Below are 23,148 nucleotides of genomic sequence, written 5' to 3' on the forward strand. Positions count from 1 at the left end.
AATGCCAAGGAGTTGCACAGACATATACATTGGAGAAAAAATATGGATCTTTAAAAGAAAAAAAACATTTAGATTTGGGATAGTGGGATGAGTATAAGAGATTGAATTCAAAATGGTTATTTCATTTGTTCAGAGACTGTATAGTGTGTATGTATGGCATTACATAATTACCCTCCAGGTTGCACATCTCTTGTTTTGCTCCTAAAGTCAGACACATTTTTCTTTCAAAAAGAACATCTTACCCATAATTTTCCTTTACAAAATTTTACACTGGACCTGTCATTCACCGTAAACACTCAAACCCGCTAGCTCATGCCAAGAAGTAAATGAGGCCAACTCATGTCTTGCAACATCCTATAATTTTACTTGTGGCTAATTTTACACTGTTTCAAGAAAGCTTACCCAAAAAACTCATGCTAAGCCAGAATAAGCACTGCCATTTATTTCTTCAGTGATGCAAAGCTCTCCAAGAACTCCTAATGACTCAAAATGCTCTGGCCACCTGGATGACACTCGGTTCCAGTAAATTAATTTGTGTCTGCAATTTTTTCTATGTGTAACTGAGCCAGTTTCAAAATGAATGAAATTGAGTTTCACGGAGGAAGGAATTATATTGGGAATGATATATATATACTAGGACATTCTATCACGTCCCTTTTCCGCACACGGCTTGCGTATGCTGTAATGTCTGGTATCTGGTATACTGTGAGTTTTCCATTCAAGTGACAATGATTTTTATGACAAATACTTTAGGTCTACATTTCATGTACCACTTCTTTAAGTGTGTAATTAATGAAGGTTAAATCTTTTTATGCTTTAAAACCTAATCCATAACTAATCTGATTGAATAAATTAAACAGCTTCAAAGAAATGTGGGCACTAAAAAAGCGTGGTAACTCCAAAATGCCAGCTCTTTGTACTCATCAGCACAAACCAACAAAAGAGTTAGAAATATCAAAGTAAAATTATTTTTTGTGATAATCTCTTTAAATGCCAATTCATTTTGCCTTTCTCTGTTTCTCATTTAATTATATTCAGATACGTCATTCCCAATCTATACACATTTGTAGACCTGCATGCCCAGTACAGGTATGGGATCCATTATCCAGAAAGCTCAGAATTGTGGAAAGGCTGTCTCCCATAGACTCCATTTTAATTAATCCTTACTGGAAGAAAAACCATCCTATTGTGTTTTTTTTAATGTTTACATGATTTTCTAGAAGACAAGATATAAAGATCCAAATAACAGAAATATCCGTTATCTGGTCCTGACATTCTGGATAACAGGTCTTATTCCTATATACGCGTCTGACATAATAAAGGTCAGTCACTGGCAAAAGTTTATTATTTCTAGTTTTAAACTCCACATGGGTTTTTATTGTTTTTTTTTTACCTATAGCAATAAAAGACTTAGCTAATCATTACCCTTTATTAGCAACTGCCCATTATAGCTTCTAAGGAAGTGCCCGGTAGCCATGAAACGCGTAAATCGGGCAGCCTACAATATGTTCTGGCCATGCCTTCACCATTTTTAATGATTCTTCAATACATTTCTATTTTTTAAAGGAACAATAATAGGCTCCTTTGGTGCTCCATTTTTCTCCCATTATATGTATGACATCATGTCTACACCAACAGCAAACATGTGGCTCATTTGTGTTTCCTAGGTACAGAGTTTGCCACAGAGCCATGTATGTAATGTGGCGTCATCAGAACTGATACTGTTTCAAATGGCATCATTCTCAGTAAGGCAATTATGTGGTATTTGGGAGGAGTAACTTCCACTCACCTACACACTGGTTGTCTTCATCAAGTTGATACCCAAAACGGCAGATGAGGGGTCGGGCAGGTGATGGGAAATTTGGAGGTGGAAGTGGTGCCGCAGCAGCTGGTAGATATGGGTTACGGAAATTAGGTCTAAACATGGTGTTGGTGCGAGGAATGCATAGATATCCTCCGTTTTGATTTACGCACATCATATCTCCTCTGCAGGCATCCAGAATAGTCCGACACTCATCCACATCTAAGAAAAGCAGGTAAAACCGTGAGCTATATCAGTACTCTGGCAGAAGTATTCCATTTCCATGTTAGGCACAAACCCCAACTACACTGGCGTATTTAAAAGACTCTGAGCCAAACACTGAAATTCCCTGCTGGAAGGCTACACAGTAAGAGTAGCTGATGATATGTGGTCAAAGTTACTCTGTTTTATTCTTTTTGGCTTGCATTATTTTATCCTCATTACTTGTCAAAGACATAGCTGTGCCAAGCTGATTCCAGGCAAGCATTTTTACCACTGAAATGGAAACCCTGACCAAAAAGCATGTTTTCTGCACTCCCAGTCTATACACATCTGCACAATTGCATGCTCCGTGTATCCGTCTGACACATCCCAATAACATAAATCTTCAATCATGGAAAATACATATGCCACATTCTAGGCCAACGTTTATTATCTGTAGTTTTAGCCCCCCCCCTTCTAAATAAATAGGTTTTCTGAATCAAATAAATAATAATTTGTCCATGCTGTGTAAAACACGGGAGACAAACATTAAACATAATGTCGCCCATAGCAACTAATCAGCAATTAGATTTCAACAGTCATCTAGAAATAGAAAACAAAAGCAAATATCTAATAGGTTGCTATGAGCGACATCACCGGTGATGTTTGTCTCCAATGTTTTACTCAACATGATAAATAGGCCCATAACTGTACACTGTGTCACAGACATCAGGAAAGAACAATGATAAGGAGAGTAGTATGGTGTATAGCCAATAAAATGGCTACAAGTGGACATCATGAAACAGCAATGTACAATGCAATGCAAAGCAGCAACAGTTCTCTACACTCCCCTCCTGCACTGCCCATACATGATACTGCAATTGTAAATAAATAAAAGGGAAGGAAATTAACAAAAGGCAGAAATCCTCTGCAAGTGTAACTTATTCAAAATAGTTTTTGTGGTGGCCAAAGACTCACAATTTTGCTTCCCCCCCCCTTTACCATATACCTATAATCCTTGAACTCTAGCTCACATGTTCTAATAGAACCATTTTGGGGTGCCATACCTAAACACTGCCCTGATGACCGGTCCATCTCAAAGCCATTGGTGCACTGCTGGGGAAATACAGGGTAAAAGAAAAATACAATTGTTATGCTCACTGGAAATCAGATACTGCCAAAAATGCAGTAACCAACACTGGTTCAAGAGATGTCATTGCAAAGGGGAACTATAACAGCAGGTAAAAGCTCCAGACAAGCAGATGTTTAATAGCAAACATTTTTTTCACGAGGGATAATAAATGATGTATTATAGCTTATCAATATATCTAATCCTACAATTGTTTGTGCTGCTGAAGAAAGCTCATTCATCCCATTTAGTAATTAGTCCCAAATTACTGATTTGCACACTGCAGTTGTCCTTGCCTAAAATCTTGTTGGTTAACGGAGAACTAACTGCTCCCAATAAGAAAAGCCCCTACCTATTACTCTAGATAGTCCCCCTCCCTGATTTCCCCCCGCACTTTAAAGATAAATCAAAGTAATTGAAAAACAGGTTTATTAAACACCTCCTTTGTGGATTTTATTAACAGTGTCAAATACATTACCTCTAGTTTATTCTAATTAATATTTACATATCCTCTATTTCATTTTAAATAAGAGAAGATCACTGTATGGAGATATGTTGGATACATTGGACAAATGTATGTATGAGGCTACTCTTTTACACAAAATGAAGAGTTTCATGACCAGGCAGTGATATGGATCAAGAGATAATTAGGTATGGGGGGGGGGTCAGTAGTGAGAGCAGAAATATGACTGGGGTTCAGAGGCTTTGGGATGTTTGTGGCTTCACTATAGCCATTAGTTGAATTAAATGTCACAACACATCAGAAATATCTGGTGGTAAAAAATGAATTGTGAATTTTTTGGTGAAGGTCTAGAGAGGGAATCCATACAGCCTTCTTATTGAGAAGAAACACTGGCAAACATCTGCCTCGTAATATTAAGCAGTACTTTGACTCATCAAAGAAAGAGAAGCTGTATTAAATCAATTTAATAGAGTGGCAGTGTCAGACTGGTCCACCAGGATACCAGGAAAACTGCCGGTGGATCAAGGTTTCAGTGGGCCCTCCAACTCACCCAATCACACCACCTTGAAAGCCTTTATATTTGCCCTTCCCCATTTCTCTATGAGAAGAAAGAGGGGAGATAGGGAATGATAAATAATAGTGTATAAAGAGAAAAGAGAATAAAGAGAATAGAGAATAAAGAGAATAACAAAAAAGTGAGCAGAAGTGAAAAGGAGGGTATGTGGTCTTGTTTTTTTTGGTGGGCCTCTGACTGAATTTTTTGAATACAATTTAGTGGCTATTTTCAGTTCTAGTGTACAAAGTAGAACCTTTTTTCCTTTTCCATTCCACATATTCCCTGCTAGTCACAATTTGTCCATATAGGAGATTTTCATGTTCATTCTCCTTTACTGTCAAGTTGATGTCTGGTTCTGCTATATTCACTGTGTTTAGACCATTTTTCATAAGTTTGTTTTGCCTTGTTTTTTTATGATTTTAGAACAATCTATATTTGCAGATTGCAGAGGCAGATTGCTTTTACATAATACTTGAAACAAAAAATTTTTGGGTGCACATTCTTATGATCAATATTTTCATGACCAGGTACTTTGATTGTGTTATTCTGGATGGAGTCAGCCTAGAACTCTAAGATGCCATTATAAAGGCAGTGATGCAAGGACTAATCGTCATTCTATAATTAAAAGAATTTGAGTAATGAAAAGGTATATAGGAGAGAGTATATAAAGGTATATAGGAAAAGGTATATAAGAGAGCATTGAAAGACATATAAATCTGAATCTTCTTTTTATGTCTATCATTATTATTTCACAGTTTGCAAGGAATTCTGGATGGAAAACAAAAGGGATTTTCTTTGTTATAAATTGGAATATTGTCTTATTCTTTCAAAATATGTTGGTTTGGCATTAACACTTTTCTCCTTTTTTGTGTGCATCTGGCAGAGAAATCGCTAAACGTGCCAATAGTTTAAACAGCCAGAGAACCCCACATTACTGGCTCAGTTACATTGGCATGTGGAAATGACATTAGATAGAAACATACAATCTGACAGCAGAAATGAACCAGTTGGCCACTGTAAATGTATATTTCAGCTCTAAATGTATATTTTCTTCTTTTTAGGCCTTAAAATTTAAATTATATGATTAATTTTTCTTATTAAGCAATCCACTTGCTGGAAGGTAATTTTTAGTATTAATTGTACTTATGCAGTACATCTGCATTTTACATTTTCATTTTCCTTCTCAAAATGCCCACTAGTTATATCCACCCGCCTCTTTTCAACATGATTCCCTCATAAACTCTTATAATAGCCTTTATATACAGTATAATTAGAGAAAGTCGATTTCACAGAGTTTTTGGGTTCAGGTCCCCTTCTCTGCATTTGGCCATATTGTCTTTTTGGGGAGGGGCAGGTTTGGAAAGCTCTCCTCTATTATACAACCTCTCCTCTGAAACAACCTCATATTCCTGTTATTTTCCAGCATTTTTAACACTGTGCTTTCTACCCTCAATTTGTTAAATTGTTTGTTGTAATGGCACCTAATTGCTATTTGATTTGTATATCTGGTTCTGGTTTCTGGTCCTTACATTATCTATTCATAAAACTGTTGGATATTTTTAAATTCTAAACCATACCAAAATTAGAGTATTTTCCAAAATAAATGGCTAAAATGCCTGGTCCTTACCTGTGCATGTACTGAGTCTGTGATGCAGAGACAGAGAGTGATCAGAGTGAATATTCTGAAACAAAACCAAAAACAAATTAGGATTATGTGCATTACACAAAGGCACATATTCATTAATGGGTAAACTCTTCAATGCATAACACAAAAATGAAATATTGGTTAGTTCTGTGAAAATTAAATATTCATGGGAAAAATCACCATAACTTTGTAACACTATGGGTGCTGTTTTACTGTTTTACTGAGAGTGCATTAAGAGTGAGAAAAGCTATAAATGTAATGAAGGAATGTACTTTACACACAATGAACTATTAATAATACTTTCATGCCATTTCAGTTTATTTGCTAAGGCTAAAACATGACAGATGATGCAGTTTTTTTTTCCAGGTTTCCATGTTACAATCTTCATGCCTATCAAAGACAATCTCCCACTGAGTCAGTAAAAAAGAAAATCATTAAAATTATGTTAATGCTAAATACAATAATAAAAAAAAGCCCTGTATAAAAACTAGGGATGCTCTGAATCCACTATTTTGGGATTTAGCTGAATCCCGAATCTTTCAAGAAGGATTTAAAAGAATCCCAAATTGAATCTGAATCCTAATTTGCATATGCAAATTGGGGAAAAGAAGGAATAAAAGGAGGTGTGCAAGTCTGCAGGGGAAATTGTGATTTCCTTGTTCAAGTGACCAAAAGGAACATGCTTTTAAGGGTTGGGTTTTGGTTTGGCCAGGTACTGGGATTCAAGTTTAGCCAAATCCTGAACTGAATCCAGGATTCCATGCATCCCTTGTAAAACTGGTAGTTATTCCAGGTATTAGTAGGACCTCTATATAAAGAATGGAAAAATGGCAGACAAACCAAGAAGAAGAGGCACATTATAGTAGTGATGGAAGAAGAGACACACTATACGTTATCAATATATGTTATGGAAGAAGAGCTGGGACAGATCAAGGGGTAGGCATGGTAGGCACCTGCCGAGGATGCAGTTGTGGGAGGGGCTCAGTTCCCAGCAAACTGCTGGCAGAGGAGTGAGTGACAGCATGTGGTGACAGGGGAGGGGTAGTAAGGGGAGGCAGATGAGGGGAGGGCTGCAAGTGTGTGGGGGGTGTGCTGGCCTCACTAGTATTGCCTTGGGTCGACACTGCTACTTGGTCTGGTTTTGTGGTAGGGATGCACCAAATTCATAATTTTTCTTATCTCACCGTCTTTCTCGCATCCATGTTTATGTTACCATTAGCTACCATCAGGGGCGCTTCGCCAATGAGGCGAGTTGAGGCTGTTCCCCACTAGGAACCAGGGGCAGCAAAAATGCAGCTCCTGGTACTTTAAGAGCATAATTTCCAGTTTTCAAACCGGAAATTCGGCTCTTCTAGCGCAGAGAGTGTAGTTGGGCTCTCTACTCTAGCATACTGGCCCTCTCTGCCACCCTCGTGGACACCCTGAACCCCCTCAGGTGCAAAAAGGTAAGAGGGCGGCGGAGGGGCCAGGATCGCCCCGGCTACCATAAAAAAAAAAATGAAAGCCTATCTTTTACTAATATCTTATGTCTGTCAGAGAGACTTATGGAAGTGTTAGTGCATTCATTTGTTTGCTAGAGCACTGAGATCATGCTGCTAGCATGTTATGTAAAACAGGTACAATTACTAACTGATTGTTTTATGTGGCAAGCAAATAAAGTCAGACGGTACAGTACAGTACATGCAATTTTAGGTAGAGATCTCTGACAGTTTATCTGGCAAACAAATTCTGTGACTAAAGGTAAATAGTGTTCTGCTGCTCTCTTGGGGTCTAAATGCTGCCAGGCTGACTGTGGTAAGGCCAGTTGTGTAGGGGGTAGCCAAGTGAGGGATACACTCTGTTCTCACTTCAGTCAACTTTCAGCCAACATTCTCTCTAAAGGACATCAGCTAAAAAGGACAAATAAAGCCTAATGCCCCTATGCCCCTAGTCCGATGCTAGAGCTTTATAGTAACATAGGTTTAAAAAAGATGCACGTCCATCAAATTCAACCTATATATAACCTGCCAAACAGCAAGTTGATCCAGAAGAAGGCAAAACACCCATCTGAAGCCTCTTTAATTTGCCTCAGAGGGGGGGGGAATCCCTTCCTGACTCCAAGATGGCAATTAGGCCAGTATCTGCATCAATTCGGTACTAAGAGCTACTATAACTATGTATTTCCTACTGCTAAAAAGCCATCCAGCCCCTTCTTGAAGCTATCTAATGTATCTGCCATTGCAACTGACTCAGGAAGAGAATTCTACGTTATCACCCTCATGGAAAAAAAACTCTTTCTGAATATTAAGATGGAACCTCCTGTTTTGCTTATTGGAATGGATGCCCTTGTGTCTACTGGAAGTGACCTTTGATTTTTAAATCACACCACTTTAGGAGTAAGGTGCACCTTAAGTGTGTAATGGCAAGTACCACCCAGTCCCTGCAGATAGGCCAGTACAAATATCACCAGATCAAGTTTTAAAATATTTAAGAACGTAAAAGCTGTGTATTTTATTTTTGGAAAGATTAAACATGGAAAGTAATGCTTCCAGCAATTTCAAATGACTAAACCAGAAAACACCTCCACAAACCGTTCATAATCGTATTCTGTGAATGTGTAAAACAGATTTTAGTTATGGAATTTTAAGCAAAATGTGATTAAATAGATCAGCCGAGCCAACACACAGTATAGCCGCATGTCTATCACATTTAGAGCCAGAAAGACTTTTCTCCTAATTAATTTCCAAATTTCCCATGGACTTCCATGGAGATTTCATATGATAAACTATTATCAATTTAAATCTAGCCCATAAGCTGCTATTCAAATAGTTTTTTTTCAGGGTTGAGGGTTTGTTGACTGCCATTGGTTGCTACCTTATCTATCTACGTAGAAACTAAATAACTGAAATCTCTAAATTTCACATTTACAAAGAACCCCACTAGTTCCATGGCCTCAGAAGGAAAACATCCTCCCATTGACATTTTTAAGATTTTATTTGACTAAGCACCAAATGGCAACATGGGAGTAAAAGACATTAAATAACAGTATGGCAAGGTGACATGTGAAGGCAAATACTGTTATGTATAGGCACAGATATACTTACTGTATGTGTATTCTAAGGTGTTTTGAAGCTATTGATATAGAATTGATTTAATCATCTTTAACTAAAATTAGTGTCATACTTAATGAAACCTCGACAGCAGCAAAGTGACAATTCCCACCATCATCATTATTATTAGTTTCCCTATCAATGCAAATATAGAGAATTGTTCCTTTCCCATAGAATTGTAGCCAAATGATATACCAAAACATCATTGACTGAATGACTAGATTGAGTCCTGCTGGCTTCTTTATGACCAGCACTGCACATTCCAAACTGTGCAAGATCTATTCATGTTTCATATGGATGAAAGATGATGGATCAAACTACGGACAGTGGGAGGTTCCCATTAACAGTATCATCCTAACTCTTCTGTTATTGTTGGATTCACTCTCAACACCAAAGAGTTTGTATGATATTCTGTAGGGGCAATGTTGTGGTGCCATTGATTGAGATTTACATGTGGGTAACTGATCCAGTTGTGCTCCCCTGAGTATATATAAAAGAGTATATAAAAGTAAATACTACAAAGTTGCTCTTGGTGTGTGTGCTCCAGAATTAGCCTTAAAAGCTCTCCTGTTATTTTAGAATTCTGCTATTAGTAATTCATTTGCTGGCAAGATCCTTCAGAGAAATAAGGATAGTTGCAGAATGCTCTTTTATTATTTTTCTTCCATGTCCTGACTCTATCATGATTAAAACAGCACAAGCACCTGTATAACCCATAAATGCAGCAGATTAACCTTAAGCCTCCCCCTTCTCCAAAATGGTGACAATTTAGCAGCTGTATGCTCTGGACAGGAGAAAAAGAACATCTGTAGCTGCTGTTGCCTTGAGTTATGAGTGAGTGGGTGTGCACCTAAGCATTGTGTATGGGGTGGATCCTCAGGGGAGGCTGTGTGTGATTGCTTACATAATAACATGCAAGCACCAATGTGCTTTGCAGGTCCGTAAATTACAATTGTGAGTGCTTTTTGCCATTGGGGATATTGTTTATACCATTTGTCAGTGTTTTGTAATTTCAATTTTAATTCTTAAGTAAATCAGTGGGGTACAAAAGAGAATCGTTTCCCTGGCCATAAATAGAAGTTCCATTAATTTACAAGGGTTTTGGGATAATGCCCTTTGTAAATGGGATTCACCTTTATCTTACACACTAGGATGTCATCATAGCTCCACTTTGACAATGCCCAACCTTTTCACTACCACTGCCAACTAGTATGCAGGCTAAAAAAAAGGCATCTACCAATGAATATAATGAAACATTCTTGCTACAGTAATACTTAAAGATCATTACAGATGTATGAATGTTTCCATACTATTCATGAGATACTTGAGATGATGTCTAATAGGCCTAGACAACTATCATTTTTATGCAAAAAAGGCAGTCTTATATGTCATTGTTAGGAACATATTCTTTCTCAAATAATATTTGGCCATTCTATTGATACAACAGGCAGTATCTTGGCAATAAGAAAGCCCAACCAGTCCTCAGTTGTAGGCACCTGCTTAGTCTTAAGGAGATGTCAGGTATAAAGTCAATCAGAACAGAAAAAGAACAGAAAGAGTTAGTGAGTATTTCTAGTAATGAGCAGAGGAAAATGTGTGATGACTGTTCTGTGGAATTAATGTCACTAACATCCTGCAAGTTGAGGAGAAATAGAATGTGCGCTGCAGATGGGATACCCCAGAGGAAGGTTAGGTTTGGTAAACACAGAAAGAGGAAAAAAAAGAAACAAATACACCCCCTTAACTCCAGTTGCCACACACAGCGTTTCATACAATGTATTAGCAGCTCTTTGGGGAAATATATATCACATGTACAAATAAGTGAATGCATACAACATTAAAACAAACTGCAAGAAACATCAGAATTCAAGTACAAAAGTCATCTGAAAACAGTGATTTTTATACACACCAGTTGCGTCAGATATAGCCTAAATGCTACATCTTTATGTCTATCTTGCACATGTTTAGCATTTTAAATGCTAAGTTCCCTCTTGTGCAGATCAGAGACAAATGCAGAAAAAGCTCTACCTGATTTTCAGCATATTCCGTTGCATAAATGTTCCCGGTGCATGTGCAGAAAGCCAGGTCGTGATCAGGTTCCTTGTGTGCAAGGTCAGTGCGGGTCTGATAGTGATGTAAGTCCCAGGGAGAGATGTGCTGCCTGCTCTGTAACGTCTGGAGTGAGGACTGGAGTGGGGGCACCTGGTTCAGCTTAGCAATCTTCCGTAATACAGCATTAGACCAATTGCTGCAGGAATGTTAAAAATGAACACTTCATTTTCAGAGTATGTCAAACAATGCAAATGGGGGCCTCGGTCTGAAACAGATGGTTTTGATTACTCAGTTCACCAAGTGGCCAGACTCCTCACAACAATCTTGGGGTGACTGCCAACAAGAAAGGGAAAGAGAAAAAAAAAAACTTGCTAAACGCCTTAACCATTGTGTGGCCACAAGGAAATGTGCTGCAGATAACTTTTCTTAATGACTTCATGTGTATAGTTACACCAGCACATTGCTGAATGATTAGCTAACAATACAACGTGCTACTAATCTAGTAGGGGACATTTCCAGTGTTCTGTACTGCTCAATGGGGGACAAACTGCTGCTGAGACATTCGGCAATGATCATATCACCTTGATCTCCTGGAACCCAGAAATGGGGCCAATTTACTACCTGTTTGAAAATGTATTACCAACAATTTGGCATTCATTGTTTACTTTCTGCACTGTAACAAGATGGAGATTCATACAACTATGGCATTTTATAGAAGCCCCTGTGAATTTGCCAGAATCTACAGATTATCAGTCCAGGTCTGGTTGCAACTATTCAGGGATGAGGGAGAAAGGCATAGATTTTTGTTGAATCAAAAATAGGTTGAACCACTGGGAATCCTTCTTGAATCCTCCAAGTCTGCAGGCCCACATTGATTAAGATGTTTTACTGTATTACATTTTAATTACATCTATTGAAGGCATAGATTGAACTGTATTAAAGTGAATCAGGGAAACTGATTCTAAACTGTAGGGGCAACTTTAGAAATTTGGTGGTGCCCATATTTGCTAAGCTGAAATTAGAAAACATGTTTTACCTGGATTCCTAATATTTCTCTCAGTGGACCTAAAGTAGGTTCGAAAAAACATCAGTTTAAAATCAATAATGTGTCAAGTTTTTATTCGTATTTGCTACTGTGGGATGACATTTCATTCTATGATAGACCCAGCCTAAAAAGCACAGGGAGACCTGGGTTAATAAATGTAATTAAAGGAGAAGGAAAAGTTAAATAATTGAAAAGTTCCAAATTAGAGATTAAAATCACTTATGTGATACTCCAGGCTGGTGCTCCTGTTAGCGGAGAACTGGACCAGCCTAGAGTACTTCTGAGTGAGCACCCATGCATCTGCCGAGGGCACAGGCCAGAGGTATCAGATAAGTGAATATGAACATTGAGGGTGCCAAACATGTATTTCCATGGGACATCTACATTGCACAGCCACAAATAGGTATCTTGCATATATGTACATTTAAATTTTAACTCTTCCATTGTAGAGCAAGTTATTTTGAAGCAATGATCAACCACTGGGTGTAGGCGCGGACTGGCAATCTGTGGGTTCTGGCAAATGCCAGAGGGGCTGCTATAAGGTCCCATAGAAAGTCAGTATTTAGTGGGCTGGTGGGGACTGTTTGGGCCTCTATGTGGGCTGATTGGGCCTCTGTGTACCTGAAATGCCAGGGCCTATTTTAACTCTCAGTCCGGACCTGACTGGGTGCCATGTTGCAAATAAGGCAAGAGAGAGGTTCCAAGATTCAATTAAATGAGAACTCCCTAAGTGCAGTATTTATGCAGAGACTGAACTGGCATTTGGAAAAAGCTGACGGCAGCAATAATAATGTAAAACGATGGAATAACACATATTGCTATACAGTGTTTCAGTTGAAATGTAGTCTCCCCTCTGATGCTAATCAGCATTCTTTCACTTCAATAATTGTTTTCCTAGTAATAACATCTCTAATGTTGAATAGTCTGTCATTCCAAAAATGTGTCCTATTGTGAATGAACTCACCATCTTGATAGGCTTCAAGTCTACTTTGAACATTAAAAACTTTTGTTTTGTCTATGCAGAAACTGTAAACTGGGCCTTGCATCTCATCCTATGCTTTATCTTAGCCTACTTCTGGGCTTAAATAGTAGGGAAAAAAAGCCAATACAGACTGATTTAATAAGCACCACTCATCACTTCATTATGCATGGGCTGGAACAGAGTCCCACTCAGACTTACATCCATGTCTGTAAAAGGAAATCTGTTTGCTAACAGATCTATATAGTGAGGTGCAGAGAGATGATTATTGCTGGGAAAACTTCAAGAAGGGCATTGCGACTGGTAAGCAAGCCTGGGAGGAGCTTCATGTTTAACCCATTACGTAATTAGAACAATTATAATTATTGCATTTGGAGGCCAAGGACAGGAATGTAAAATCCTCAAGCTTAGAACATTGCAGGTTTTAATTAAACATCTGCAGGACTGAAATATTTTGTACCCTTAAGAGACACGGCAAAATTGTTCCATATTCCCTACAAAAACAGTTATTTCTCACCAATGGCAATGAGTAACATGATAAAAACTATTTAGGGCTATCCTTTAGGGAGTTACCCTTGCTTTCTATAGCAAATACATTTACTAAAGGTAATATTTGAATAGTTTTCAGAAAAATATACTGATTAATCATTGGATCTACAGATAATCCTTATTTTTCAGGTCATAAAAAAATTTGAGGCTCTGCCTCTGAACTGCAATATCCAGCCAAAAGACACTGGCTGTAACGGGGTAGAATATAATTTGTCAATAAATGGAGAATCGCAGGAAGTAGATACCGCATACCAAACCAAACAGCCAAATAAGAAGGCCTGCAATATGTGCTCCCAAACTACCATGGCTGGAAAAAATTCAGAGGAAAAAAAAAAAAAAAAAGCTTTGACAATATGTTTTAAGGTCTCCCTGCGGTCACTTTGTTTGTTTAGACAATAGTGAATGTATTAAGGAGAAACTATGCTTGGAGGAAGAACACAGGTCAGCATCATCCATTCAGCTGAGTTTGCCTGGCTCTGTTTATACCCATACCTACCTCATGTGCCTGAAACCCTCTATAATGCATGCTATTGCTTAGCACATTTATAGCTTATGCTGAATTGTGGCTAATAATATCTATAACCCTTAGAGCTTACCATTTAATTTTCTGTGTTTAAAAGGGTGGTTCCCATTTAAGGTAACTTTTAGTATGTTATAAAATGGCCAATTATAAGCAACTTTTCAATTGGTTTTCATTATTTATTGTTTATAGTTTTATAGTTATTTGACTTTTTCTTCTGACTCTTTGCAGCTGTCAAATGGGCGTCGCTGACTCCGTTCTAAAAAACAAATGCTCTGTAAGGCTACAAATATATTGTTATTGTTTCTTTTTATTACTGATCCTTCTATTCAGGCCCTCTTGTATTCATATTCCAGCCTCATATTCAAATCAGTACAAGGCCTAGGGTAATTTGCATTACAAATTGTGTCAAAATATCACTCTCTCCATCATACTAAAAGTTATCGCAAAGGTGAACAACCAGTTTAAGATGAAGAAACTATGATGGGTAGACAGAAAATATACAGCCAATTCTGCTGTAGAGTTTAACAGTTTAAATCCAGAGTTTTAGATCAGAATTGGTCCTGAAGTCCTATCTACATACATAGCAATTCAAGGGGAAGATAGAATTGCCAAACTGAGGCATACATGCACAACAAGCGCAGCTAGAATTTATTTTGTTTTCAGGACGCAGCTAGAAGCTCATGGGCAATAGTATGTGTTGCCTATACACACCTCTCTCTCCAACAGTAACTAGTTTCTTAAAGACCAGAAAACTGCTTTTTTGCGTATTTAAAGAGGTCATTCTAAGAAACTTTCTAACATACATTAACAAAAAAAATGGTGTGTTGTTTTAAAGTTATATGTAAAGGTGCCTGGAAAAAAAACCTGACGGGTCCCATCAGCCCAGGGTGCGCTCCCCCCACCCAGATTTACAATAAAGTAAAGGAGGAAGGTAAATGATACAGGGTTTTCCAGGATGGACTTGCACATGTGTGTGGAGGGGGATTGGAGGACACTGGCAAAGACCCCGAGTTCACCAGGAGGGCCCTGGTGGGTTCCGGACACCCCAGTCCATCCCTGGGGGGGGGGGGGGTAGTGGGCAGGTTGGGGCCGAGTAAGAATAGGTCCTGGGCCTCTCCTAGATTTTTCTGCTGGGGGGGGGCCTGGCACTGGCTAGTTACAATACTGAAACAACTAGTTCCTGAGAATGAAGAATAGGTTTAAAAAGTTTTCTATATTTGTGCTTAAACTAGTTATCATGGTTCTCTGACCATCAAGAAAAGGAATTGGATTAAAAGGGGATGTAAAAGCAAACAAATAAAATCCCATTTTTACTTTAATGAAAAATAAACCTATCTTCAATATCGTGTACCATTTTTATAAGATACCTGACTGTATGCAGTGAAATCCCCCCTTCATTTACTCCCTCTGACTGCTGCGGATAGGAAACTTCAGAAGGTCCCTAACTGCTCTGCAGGGAAACTTTCAAATGGCAGGGGGAACTCCCCCACCTTACTTCCCTGACCTCGAGCAGCTTTGTTTGTTTCCCTATAAAGCAGCCGGCGACTGTGTGGAGATTTGTATCCGCAGACCCAATACAGTCTGCCAACAGAAGTCCAGACCACACTGTCTTGCAAAGACGTTTTAACTTCTTTGGTTTCCATTGATTTGAATTCAGTCAGCCTGTGTGTGGTGACACACAGCGGAGCTGAAGTGGAGGTCAGTATTTGGATTGACCTGAGCCTGTGTGTGAGCGCACACTGACAGATCAAATTCAAATCAATAGGGCAGGTGCACTGAGCAGATTTGCTTCTCAATGCCTGCAAATATACGCAGGCCGACAACAGCCTGTGTCACCATAGCCTAAGATGGTCAATCTTGCACAGGATAAAAATATAAATTGAAAAAACAATACCCTTCATTTACTTTTTATTATCTATACAGAATATTCACACAACAGATAGCAAGCTATATCAGTACTCATCAAAATAAACAGGAAACAATTGTACATCAGTAAATATATTAAATAACAAGAGATCTGCACATATACCGTATGCACGGGGCAGACTGGTTTCTTCTAGAAACTGCCTGTGGTAGTTTTAATGTGAGATGGTCTGAATATTAAATATATAAAACAGGCTGAGAAACTAGTGGTGCTTAACTGAGCATCTGGTACATTTAAACAAACCCAAATATATGACTAACCCGACCCTCATCATGAAACCTTTTGTGAAGAAAATTAGCTGCGAGAGTTAACATTTTTGGTTATCTTCCCCCCTCCCCATAGAATTAGAATTTAAGAAACACTACAGTTCTACAGATCTCTGTGGCCAAAAATATAATTCATTAAAAGTAATCATTAAAACCATTTTTGCTGGAGACAGACATTTCTGGAGCTGAATACTTAATGCAGAGAGATGAAAAATGCTGATTACCGATGACTTTATTGGAGAGCTGATAAGTTTCAGTGATTATCACTCATAAGCTATCTAACTGAATGCAGAGGGCCGATTCGGAATTGCTGGGGGCAAATGCCCTGCATGTAACACTCTTTCCTAGAAGGTTGACATTTGGCATCTGAGAAGTACCCATCATTAAAGTCTTTGTTTGCACGTTCTAGAAGCAGGGTGAATGCCTCTTGATTAAATACACTCTTTAGTCAGTGCTGATCATACTGTTACATTATACAAATGACAAACCATGCTTTGCAGAGGTTTAGGCTGTCGACAAAGCAAAAATAATGTGCAAGATATGCTGGAACAAGATGTCTTATGAGTTGTGGATTGAACCAACATGTGCAATAATTTGGCAGCTGCTCCATAATAATCCCTTCTGTCTGATTTGTGTGGTTTTTGGACTTGAACAAATCACAGAGTATCTATAGGTTTAAATAAAGGAAACGTTCATGATATCCGTTATCTGATTGTACAAAAGGCCTCTTTGGGGTCTATTATATACAATAGTGTTTTAAAGTGCTACAATGCTCCAGATACTGGCTTCTCCAGTTAGTCTATTGCTTTAGGAGATCCTTTAGCACTGCCCCTGCACTGGATTCTGAGGACACTGGCAGAGGGGTGAATGTGGGCAAGGCATCAGATATTGGTTTCATGAGGAGGTGCCCAGATGCGCTGCCTCCCAGGCTGGATGTTGAGATCAGTGGTACTGCTGCAGAACGAGGTGCCAGGAAGGGATTTGACTCCTGTCTTCTTGATCCAGACACCATTGTTCCTGTAAGGTAAGGCATATGTTTCAAACAAGGCTCGTGTTCTGCTGATTTTTAGTCCCACAAGAGGGGGACAAGCATGAATTGTTTTAGAAATAGGCACTGAAAACAATGCTGCAATCAAAGTCAAAATGTATTTCAATGAGTACAGGGATCTGTCATCTCCAGAATAAACAAATCCCTGACACCGTTCTGAGAAAACAAGGCCATGAAATCTACCTCAGGAAAGGGGCACTGAAGTGGGGGTCTCTTGGATGCACAGGTTCCAGCACAAAGCTCAACTGTAACATGCAGTTACTAACACACTGAACTTCAGGGAAACTATGGTGTACGGCAGAGCTGTGAACGTCTTCCTTGCTGCCATATATAATACGACAGTAATTGCTTTCCTGAACAGATGTGGGGGTTGCCTTTTGACCCCCACACAAAGTAATTTTATCTTCAAGTTCCCCAAAATGTTTGATCCTGATAAGGATGCCTGTTTTTGTTGGAGTACATGCATGCTGCAGATTTGGGCAAATACCACCATGCTTCCAAAACTTCATTTTCATATTTTAATTTGAGCAAACCTTACTAACCTGCAAAAATCTGCATCACCTATTGACAAAAAAATATTGGCACCTTCACCGTCCAGAGCTTTCAAGGGACCTTACCCCTACACCAGTATGAGGGAATATAACAGAAGGATCAATTTACATCAGGCCTGGTAACCAAAGCAACCAAGCTGTTGACTGCATTTACAATTTACTGATTGGTTGCTATGAGTTAACGAATCAGATGGGTGACTGGATGGTTTGGAGGCCTTGTTCTAGCAGGAGATGGGATGGAAAGCAGAATAGATCTGTTTAAATGTAATTAACTCTATTTCATGCTTTCGCTTTTAATATTAACTATTTATTCTACATATGATAGCAAGGTTTGTGTGCCAACAAAGAATAAGTGGCAAGGATGGTACCTGGAACAGTGGTGGAGAGGGATCCACCTGGATTCAGTGTGGAGGCTGGTCTTGAAGGTGTCAGTTCTTGCATAGTGAGTCTGGGTGGAGGAGGTGTGGGGCGTGATTCGGTCTCCAGGAACTTAAAAAACTGTTCGGAAAATGACTGCAGAATACAGTACACAGTCAGGAATCATCATGTTTTTTGAGGTTAAAATATATCTACAATCCACAACTCAGATGCACTTAGAATCTAGATGGTAATATTGTTTATACACTTGTATTATATTTTATGGCCAAGAAATGAAATTCCTAAAAATTACTTTCTGCACATTTATGTACCCAAAATGAGCTTTAGACCTCAAGCTAGGTATGTTTAAGTTTTATCAACATGCTTTCACCCAAACACATGTGGTGACACCATAAATAAAAACTGCCCCAGAGAAGCAGCATGCGCAACACCACATGGGGAAATTAGGTGAGAAATGAAATGTAATATTTTATCTGTTAACATAATTCCTTTCACATTGCCCATCATTCAACACCTGCAAACATTTTTTTTTGTACTTACCGTATTGAAAAGTGAGGGGTGGTTTGGCCTTTGGGGTGTACTGGGTACACTTTTGGACCCTCCTCTTCCAAGCCATCCGGTCACCCATCGGGAAACACCTTGATGTTCATCTACTTGGAGCTAGTTCAATTGTGAAATATTTATAATAGTGAAAAGTTATTATCTTTACAACACCGATTGCCCTCACCACATATGTTGTTTGGTAATGCACTGTAAAGTCTCTGCTCCAGTAATGACTGTGTAAAAATGCTTGGCTAATAATGATAATTCTCGCTTGAAACCATTTGTATGTTGCAACAATTTAACCACATACACATTTCCATCAAAACAAACTAAGCAGACTGGCTTAAACATTTCACTTGTGTCCCCATGAGAATCAGGGATGACTTTCTCTTCCTTGTTGTCACCTTACCTCATCCATTTCTTCTTTACTTATGCCAAGAATGCTTCCCATCAATTTTAACACTTCATGGCGTTTATTTTTTGGAGTATGGAAGTGTCCAACAAAAAGGTTCCGCATTAGGACCCTGAAGAGTTGATAGACAGTTAATCAACACTTTCAGCTCTTCTGTAATGACTACAGGCAACACACAGCTTTCTGAATACAATGTATAGCATTAGTAAATGACAGACATAACTGCAAAAATGGGTAAGAATTAATCTCTGTAGGAAGAAAAATGATTATAGGGGGAGTCTGTTATACAGTAATAAACACACTGCAAACCTGAGTACAGGACACTATAGAACTGAAAGGTTTTATAGCAAAACAGCAGCCCTTACAATTATCAGCCTTGCCTTTCCTCTGCAGGTTATGCGCATGTCACAGGAGTTTAAGAAAGAACTACACTTACTTCTCTGGACTGACTGTAATACATTTGTGGTTTCAGATTAAAGACAAAAAGCAATAACAGCCTGATTATTACATGGATAAAAAGGTTTAATATTTGCACAGAAATTAAGGCTTGTGATTTCCAGAGCTGGTGAGTCGGAAGCAATTTTGGGTATCTGGAGTTGGAGTTGCTAAAATTGCACCAACTCGACTCCTAATAAGTTTAAATACAAGCACTGAAATTAATCAAATCCGATTGAAGAGCTTCTATGAAGGAGGATATGGCAAAAGCAATTACATTTCTAGGAAGAATACTTTAGTTAATTTTGGATTATATTTAACAGCTATATGCCAGGTTCTATTAATATATAACTTGTTTTTTGGTTTTCCAATTGTTTTTGGTTTATGTAGTTTAACTTTGATTTTGGTTTAGAATTGCCAAAGGATTTGTTTTATATTTTTGAGCTTTGGAAGTGATAAAATGTCTTGTATGTTGTGTACTTCAATCAACATATAACATACTGTTAGCATGCACTGGTAAAAGCTGTGTGTTTGCTTCAAAAAGACTACTATAGTTTATATAAATAAGCTGCTGTGTAGCCATGGGGGCAGCCATTCAAGCTGAGAAAAGGAGAAAAGGCACAGGTTACATAGCACATAACAGATAAGCTCTGTCCAATACAATGGTGTTTTATAACACAGCAGCTTATTTATATAAAGTATAGTAGTCTTTTCTGAAGCAAACACACATTTTACCAGTGTACAGCAACAGTACATTATATTTTAATTACTTTGATACACTTTCAGTTTTTGGTGTTACTGTTAGTTTAAAAACAGAGTAGGAATCGGAGATAATTCGAGTCTGAGTTGAAGGATTTATATACCGACTCCACAGCCCTGGCGATTTCCTTTTTTTGGTGTGCTTTAGGACTGTAATAATTGCATTTTGTTATCTGTCTTCTGTTGCTCCATTCCTGTTCACATTCTATTTATAACCTCGCTCCCTTCTTATACCTTTTATGGTATACACTTTATTTTCCCCGGAATTCTGATGTTAATTTTCAGTAGAGAAAATACAGCAGTAAAATAGTAAAACAAGCCCACGACTTCTTTAAGGCATCTTGAAGGAGTTTTTAGGATATGTTTGCCTTGTAAACACAAAGAACAGTGTCAAAAGCCTATTTATCTCTGCATTAGGTAGATATTATAAAGAACAAGGAGTAATATACAAATGAACCCCAAAGAAAGGGTCAACGATAAATAAAACCTTTCTACAGTAATAGTAAGCACTTCCCACCTTCAAATGGTGGCCGCCAGGAAAAATGTTGTATGTATACCTTCTCAGTTCTTGCCCACAGTTTGGTACTATTCTGATCTTTATGAACACAACCATATGCCAGAATTTCTGAATGATATTATTCTTCTTAGGTAGTGGGAGTTGGTCTCAGCTATCATCATATTGCCAACAGTATACCATGGTAACTATGAAGCTATGCCCCATAAATCATTGTAATGAGACAAGTGAAATGCAGAGATAAAATGGCTCATATGGGAAAATGTTAGATTTATGGGTTTCACGTGGTCTAAACCTTTATGGGTATATTTTAAGAAATCAAATAAAATCTCACTTTGGGTTAATAAATGTCAACATAAATGGTGCATGACTGAACATGGCAGTTTTCCCGTGGCTTATGCAGCTGCACAGTTTAATCTAAAGAAAGAGATAGCAAGGGAATCAGGAAAATCCTTGTTGGTTTGCTTGTATTGAAAAGGAAAATAACTTTGTGCAGACTCTGTGTTGGGTCCAAGAATTCCCGGACATCTGGAAACAATTCTTACAAGATCAAACTGTTGCTTGAATAAGCTTAAAAAAAAAATCAAAAAAGTGTGTGCATCCATAATGTTCAGTTTGTGTTTAGTTTATAATCAGAAGCTTGTGGATACATAAAATTCAATGTAAAAAATCGGCTTCTCCCCCAGGTTCTTATTGGTCTCTGTCCACAGTGGTCAGATCCCACAACATGTTGAAAGCACAAGAGATTTGATTTGATTGAGATCTTCGTGTGCACAGTTTGACTGACTCCTGCAAGTGGGTTATATCCTAGACACTCGCAGTAACTTTAAAAATATGTATATTCTAACTATGGTATGTGAGGTGCTTAATTCTTTGGATATGTTATTATGTTTCAGATATTCGTAGTAAACAGATTTTATTCTCAAACAACAATAAGAGACTTTTAGTGACATTTAACAGTCAAATGTCATATAACACTTTTTCTTGGGGCAGTGTAGGTCAATAGCTGCATTATTACACTCATTTAGTATTCAGGTAAATTTTATACCTCTATAACATTTGGTTTATAACTCCATACTTCTATCTATGTAATATTAAATACCACATAGATAGAAGTAGTATAACAACAATTTTCAGTTTATACTTCAGTTTAAACCTAGAGGCTCTATCACAGTCACAATCAGGAACTTGTGTCTCTAAAAACAAGATTCTTAAACTTTGGGTCAGGTCCCAAAATCTCTTTCCCATTATATTAAGAGTCCCATGATCCATTTTAACTATGTAAAGTTTATTCCTATAGCAGAAGTAATTATGATAAGGTGCATGGCTAGTTCTAATATGAACTGTGGGTGGCTTCACTGACTTAATTTAGGTTTCCGGAGAAAAATGTTAGGAAATACTGGTCTAGAACACTGTCATATCCAAGAGTTGAACATGAAACATGAACATGAAACTGCAACGTGTATAGGACTATTTGGTGTTTAGTGTCTTGATCCGTGTTTGAAATGATAATCTGTCTGAATTAGGGCAGACTGGACTGCATTTAATGCAATTTAACTCAAGATAGGGCCACAATCTCTTTGGGACACAGACAACTGCATCAAATGTAAGGGCTGGGTTCCACTGGGATGCATTTAGCGGACAAAATTGTTGCTAAACCAGTAACTGTTATGGGACTTAATTTCAGTTCATTTGGGCTTGTTTCCCCAAGAACACGGTCATGAATTGTTGACTCTGTATTGTTAAAAGGACCTAACCACCCTACCCTAAATTCCATGCCTATTAAAATAAGCATAATTTTAGGTGGTACTATATGCTCTTCTTACTATCACAACCCTTCCCAGCTACCTTCTATTGAGATATAGGTCAGACCCAGGTATATTACTGCACATGTTGGGACCTGTACTAAGTTGATTTAGAGGGGCTATCACAAAAGCCTGGAAATCTATGGCACCTCCCACAGAGAATGCCTAGTTAGCATACAATATATCCACATCCTTAAACCTGATATTATGGCAAATTTTGACAAAGTCTGGGTGAATTGGGATTATGTGTACAGTGCATATATGCACAGATAGGGAATTGCTGTACTGAACATAGGCTTCAGGATTTCGAAAGGACAGAGTACATAATTTAGCCTCGAGATTAGCTACCGGTATTCTCCTCGAAATATGATCGAGCCAAACTGATCTGTGACTTTGCCATTTGAATGGTGTATTATTTAATTATGTTATGTTCATTAGCATTGTCTGAAGGAAACAGAGATACTTGTTGTCTAGGTTAGAT

At 38.2% G+C, this 23,148-nt stretch overlaps 2 protein-coding genes across 3 annotated transcripts in view; both read right to left on the reverse strand.

The window, feature by feature from the left end:
* The window catches only part of fbln5.L (fibulin 5 L homeolog), a 44,514-nt gene extending 33,244 nt beyond the window's left edge, over window positions 1-11,270 (reverse strand). Inside the window, exons 1-4 of one of the 2 annotated variants that reach the window (XM_041573015.1) lie at window positions 10,913-11,270; window positions 5,778-5,832; window positions 3,070-3,115; window positions 1,790-2,023 (exon numbers count right to left, since the gene is read on the reverse strand). In XM_041573015.1, coding sequence (XP_041428949.1) covers window positions 1,790-2,023; window positions 3,070-3,115; window positions 5,778-5,832; window positions 10,913-10,938 — 361 coding nt within the window. In that variant the 5' untranslated portion in view covers window positions 10,939-11,270. Of the gene's footprint in view, window positions 1-1,789; window positions 2,024-3,069; window positions 3,119-5,777; window positions 5,833-10,912 lie in introns of both variants that reach the window. The other variant, XM_041573014.1, reaches the window with a different exon arrangement.
* Window positions 11,271-15,923: 4,653 nt separating this feature from the next.
* The window catches only part of trip11.L (thyroid hormone receptor interactor 11 L homeolog), a 51,861-nt gene continuing 44,636 nt past the window's right edge, over window positions 15,924-23,148 (reverse strand). Inside the window, exons 18-21 of the mRNA XM_018230428.2 lie at window positions 19,152-19,266; window positions 18,740-18,859; window positions 18,190-18,334; window positions 15,924-17,239 (exon numbers count right to left, since the gene is read on the reverse strand). Coding sequence (XP_018085917.1) covers window positions 17,022-17,239; window positions 18,190-18,334; window positions 18,740-18,859; window positions 19,152-19,266 — 598 coding nt within the window. The 3' untranslated portion in view covers window positions 15,924-17,021. The remainder of the gene's footprint in view (window positions 17,240-18,189; window positions 18,335-18,739; window positions 18,860-19,151; window positions 19,267-23,148) is intronic.

This window comes from Xenopus laevis, chromosome 8L (assembly GCF_017654675.1).
Source record: "Xenopus laevis strain J_2021 chromosome 8L, Xenopus_laevis_v10.1, whole genome shotgun sequence".
In the NCBI taxonomy this organism is placed as follows: domain Eukaryota; kingdom Metazoa; phylum Chordata; class Amphibia; order Anura; family Pipidae; genus Xenopus; species Xenopus laevis.